This window comes from Oncorhynchus tshawytscha, linkage group LG05, assembly GCF_018296145.1.
Source record: "Oncorhynchus tshawytscha isolate Ot180627B linkage group LG05, Otsh_v2.0, whole genome shotgun sequence".
Classification (NCBI taxonomy): Eukaryota; Metazoa; Chordata; class Actinopteri; order Salmoniformes; family Salmonidae; genus Oncorhynchus; species Oncorhynchus tshawytscha.
The window spans coordinates 44,953,913-44,959,408 of NC_056433.1; the positions used below are offsets into that span (position 1 = coordinate 44,953,913).

Here is a 5,496-nt window from a genome sequence, read left to right on the forward strand (position 1 = left end):
TTCTCAGACATCCCTCCACTCCCATCTATCTCTCTGTAGGATTCAGAGAGCCCTATCATTGGTGCAACTCCCGATGTTCAGACCGAGCCAATGACTCGGCTCCCAGATGCACCACCACAGTGACAATGAGTGGAAGAGAGGCAGAGACCATGGCAGAAAAACAAAGTAATAGACAGAGCAATAATTCTCAGACGAGCCAAAATTGTAGAACTGTAAATTGCATAGTTTTACCACGACTAAAATAAAACTGGTAAAATATAATTAAAACAATACATTTTTTTTGGTGCAAGATTGAATAGCCTAAATACTATGTATTAATTGATATAACAATGTGTAAATAATACTGTATTTAAGGTGGTAATCAGCAGTTGAGACAATAACAAAGTGTCCTCCCCGCCCGGGATGGAGTTGGAGAAATGTAACCACTCTCCAATTCATACAGATGTAGGATCTTAATTTGGTCACTCTTTTGCTCATGAGGATTTTTTCTGCACTGGCTCCAACGGGCTCAAATGAAGATCCTACATCTGTAGACAGAGGTATGGATGCAAGGACTGACCATCCATGATATCAAAATGATAGTTTTAACCATGTTTTGAGGCTATACAGGTACCTCCCCAAAAAACGTACTTATAAGGCGTGTGCACCTCAATGGACATTCTCGCTCTCATACTGGACACGATTGTTGCCAGATCTTGTCTTTGCGACTGAGTTGTAAAGGTGTTTCATTCAGGCAAAAGATATAGCCTGAAGATAGCCAAACATTTCCAAAACAGCCCTGGTCCTTACATTTCAAAATGTTGTCATTTAGCAGACGCTCTTATCCAGAGTGACTTACAACTCAGGGGTTGATCTAACCATTTATTTCTCTATTCCTGGAGTGACATAATCACTGGTAGCCGAGACACAAGCTAGCATGATAATATATAGTTTATTAAATGAAGGAAACGGTAACACATTCATCAAAGCAATACTGATACTTGACAATGGAAAGTACATGAATTGCGTCACTGCACCCATTTACCACTAGAGGAAGACAAAGTCAACATGTTGAGAAGAGGACAGTTACTCTGGGTGTGGAAACATGGACCAAGTCCTTTGTCAGCAGACGATGTTAGGCTGTGACAACAATACCTTCCATTCTTAGAGAAATGCTGATAACTCCTTGTCATCTCAAAAGTTGGAGTCCTGTAGAGAAGCATCTGAAGCGTTACATCCAGTACTGAACTGGCGATCAAGTCATTTCGGTCGTTTGAGGTAATTATGCACTACAAGGTAATTATGCAAAACAACACAAATAAAATGTGCCCACCCTGATTTAGACCCAACCGTCATTGAACTTATTATAAACACCTGTAGACGCCCGATATTGCGACATCAGCGCAGAGGTTACAGCACAGTGATGAGTACATTATAGTATTAGCATATTAGTTACACTACAACATTCAAACACTTGGTAATGGGTGAGTTGTGTTGTTGTCTGTGAGCGTGTTGAGTCTTTGGGGCGTTAGGGCAATGCAGCGGGACTCAGAGGCTCCACTCTAAGTAGGACAGTACTGCATGTACAGTACTGCGCTCCTGGAAGTACTGTCATACACAGTACTTCCAGAAACAGGCTGTGGACACAGAGAAAACACTGTTCAGTCTCTTGCTTGATTTCAAGGAGGAATAATCATTTTGTTTGTAAAATGAAGACCACTGTAGGAAATGAAATGTGTTAGGACTGTGGAAAAATCAGTGCCGTCGCCGACAGTCGGCGATAAGAAACGTACGCTCAACCCTTTTTCGCAGTATGGACTTGTCCTCCGCTAGTGTGTTTGAGGAGAGCTCCCTTTCCAGCTCCAAGTCCTCCTTCAAAGCCTCTATCTGTAAAGGTAGAGAACACAGTGGTTACAGACGGCCAAAGGAACCCTGTGTCGGTCTTTATGGGAGGTGCCTGCTCTCAGGTAAGGTAATCACTATCCAAGGCCATGAGAGATTATGCTGCTAGAGCTCTCATTTGAACTCCGTCAGACAATAGGCAGATCTGCTCGATGTAAAGGCTAAATCCCAGGGGGAATTTTCCACAGAATGTACACAGTGTCTCGCTCAAGGAGAACTATGTTTACCCGTTCATCTCATAAACCCTGCTTAAAAGCATTGCCGTCTTCTCAGCTGGATGAAATGTATGACTGCACAGGACGCAGCAAGTGCTTAAACTGTTGCACTCCGTGTGTACAAAACACTTGAATGACCTACCTCCTTCAGCTCCGCTAGCTTGTTGGCAAACTCTAAACCTGCAGAGGAGAAAGAAATGTGTTAGGACAAACGGCAAACCTGAGAAACAGTCCATGTAATATTATATATACACATCCTTATATTTTTTACATTGACAAACACTGTATTAGTGTGTGTGTGTGATATACTGTAAAAACCTTACCTAAAGCGTAATTTCTTTCAATAGGTTCTAAGCTTCTATGTAGCAACAACGCTAGAATCTTGTTCTGGGTGTCTGTGTCTCCTCTTTGGGGATATACATGGTTTCCTGAATATGTGGGGAAAAAACGGCAGTACATCTGATTTTACTGTAAACAACTTCAAAAGCACCTAGTGTACATAAAAATATAATTACACAATATCCCCTTTAAACTGAGCCACATTCACAGTGCAGTATTAACAGTATTGTTGGACGAACACAATTGAATTGCCAAGCAAACACTAAATGACTTCGCCGTAGAACACCAACAAAATAATTATCCGTATGCTTTTGCATGCTCACATTATAACAACTGACAATGCATGCAAAACAGCTGGGAATTAACCCATTAGTTGCAACCAGCGTCCTCAGACCGCCTACATCTTCAGGCCGTCTATGCCTCAAATAGGCCAGCAGCTAGCACACATTCATTCACCAAACCAGCAGACTCACCAGGGTTGAAGATGCTTCTTCCCTCCACACTGACTACCCCTTGTAGAAGCAGAAAAGCTAGCAGTCCCAGCCAGTAGTTCACAGAGACAAAACTGTCCATGTCAGCGAAGCAACTGTCCCAAAGAAGTGCTTACCGTAGTGTCAACTCGTTCTCAACCTGCCCCAGCAAATCCACTGCCTTTGGTCCATCCCAGCTATACTTTTATCCTGTCAGATGTGGGAGGAGGGCCCCTCCACCCCAGTGCACTCAATCAATAGGTAGTCACCATGGCTTTCGTCAATGGACCACCGTCCTTTGCAAGAGGGGCCATGTAGTGGCTGACAGAAATATGAGGATCTGGATCCGTGGCCAGCGGCCCTTCATCAACACGACAGATACAAAGCCAGCAGAGTGAGAAAGTCGTCTATCACCTGTTATTTACGGGATGTTCTTGTCACTTTCAGTCCTTTTCTTTTACATGAATTACTTCCTTAAGAATAATAGAGGGAGAATCTTGGACGGGGAGAAGTGAATTGATTCTGTCCCTATAAAGTGCACCATGCCCAGAGATGAGCTCTTCAATCTTGGCTCCAGGTCTGAGCATCGGCACCAATGTGGGGCTGATTGAGCATCCATCACCGAGGTCAAACCACGTGACCCCGGCTGTTGTAGCCAGAAATCACGGCTCGCAACTCTGTCAGTATAATGGCTGCTGTGTTTATGTACGGCAGTTTTACTTAAATGAAGTGCCTGGCACCCATTTTGATTGGCCTGTTTCTGCCATAAAGCTTCTTGAGTGCTGTTTTCATTGACACCTTTGTCTTCCTCTGAGGAAGTTATTGACGTCTAGTTGTGCCTCTCATCCCAAATAAACATCACATATCCTTATAATACGGATTTCGGGGCTTGAGGATTTAGAGAACCTGGTTGAGTGAGTCACAGTGAATTAACCTTGTAACATCAGGGATATATTGCATCTTGTGAAACAGTCTGGTCCTCTTGTGGAAAATATAGTCAATAACTTGATGGATCTCCAGGCATGACTCACATTGCAGAGCAAAACGTTCCTAGACACTGTCTGTACCTCTGGCTGTGTGATGTACTTTTGGAATCATTCAATAAAATGAAGTTCTATAATAGTGTCAACTGTCAAAGCAGATGGTGTTATGTCCTGACAGATTGCTCTGATGAAAGCCATATCTAATATCCTTGAAGTAGAGCATCTGTAGGGAATCATTTGTTTCCTTCTATTGTGATAAGAAGTAATTTGGCAATCCATTTTTGAACTCAAATACAATTTTATTTTGTTTGTCACATGTCACATGTGTTTGCCACATGTGTGAACTTTACCGTAGACTTGACCTCCCTTTCCCAAGAATGCAGAGTAAAAAGGAAGAAAAGATTAGCAAAGAGAAAAAAGAAATAATTGATTAATAAAATAACAATAACGAGGCTATATACAAGAGTACCGGTACTGAGTCAATGTGCAAGGGTACGAGGTAGTTGAGGTAATATGTACATGTAGGTAGGGGTAAAAGTGACTAGACAATCAGGATACATAACAAACAGAGTAGCAGCAGCGTATGGGTGCCATCAATTAGCTTAAATTCTCAGAGAGTCAATTATATTTCTGAAAAATATGTTGCAGGGATGCTAATCTTATCTGTTTCTAACAGCAGAAACGATTTCAGAACAATCTGAGATGGTGGGTGTAGAAATCCTCTTTCTTGGGCTTTTTTTAGGAGGAACAACCAACATCAATATGTTAAGACTGTCAAGGCTCAGGGAAAACCCAGATGCAGACTGTTTTGAAGTATCAAAAGTGTATTACTCAAACAGGGGGGCAGGCAAACGACAGGTCAAGGGCAGACAGAGGTCAGTAGTCCAGAGCAGAGTCCGAAAGCTACAGGACGGCAGGCAGGCTCAAGGTCAGGGCAGGCAGAGGTCTGTAATCCAGGGTGGTATGGCAAGGTACAGAACGACTTTTAGGCTCAGGGTCAGGGCAGGCAGAATGGTCAAAACCGGGAAAGCTAGAAAACAGGAACTAGAGACAAACAGGAGCACGGGAAGAAACACTGGTAGGCTTGATGAAACAAAACGAACTGGCAACAGACAAACAGAGAACACAGGTACAAGTGTATAAGAACACAGGTATAAATCAATAAAAAAAAGTGGTCAGATGAAGCAGATGCTAAGCTACTGGACTGTTTTGCTAGCACTGACTGGAATATGTTCCGGGATTCATCCGATGGCATTGAGGAGTACACCACATCAGTCATTGGCTTCATCAATAAGTGCATTGATGACTTTGTCCCCACAGTGACCGTACGTACATACACCAACCAGAAGCCATGGATTACAGGCAACATCCACACTGAGCTAAAGGCTAGAGCTGCCGCTTTCAAGGAGCGGGACTCTAACCTGGAAGCTTATAAGAAATCTCGAAATGCACTCCGACGAACCATCAAACAGGCAAAGCTTAAATACAGGACTAAGATCGAATCGTCCTACACCAGCTCTGACACTCATCGGATGTGGCAGGACCTGCAAACCATTACAGACTACAAGGGGAAGCACAGCCGAGAGCTGCCAAGTGACACAAGCCTAC

General features: G+C 43.1%; 1 protein-coding gene across 1 annotated transcript; it reads right to left on the reverse strand.

Moving 5' to 3' along the window:
* Nucleotides 1-923: 923 nt before the first annotated feature.
* On the reverse strand, nt 924-3,963 carry uts2d (urotensin 2 domain containing). Its single transcript, XM_042322742.1, has 4 exons — nt 2,420-3,963; nt 2,239-2,276; nt 1,773-1,866; nt 924-1,616 (listed from the first exon to the last, which is right to left on the reverse strand). The coding sequence occupies exons 1-4, from the start codon at nt 2,553-2,555 to the stop codon at nt 1,591-1,593; spliced, it is 294 nt and encodes a 97-aa protein (XP_042178676.1). The 5' UTR covers nt 2,556-3,963; the 3' UTR covers nt 924-1,590.
* Between the last annotated feature and the right edge of the window lie 1,533 nt (nt 3,964-5,496).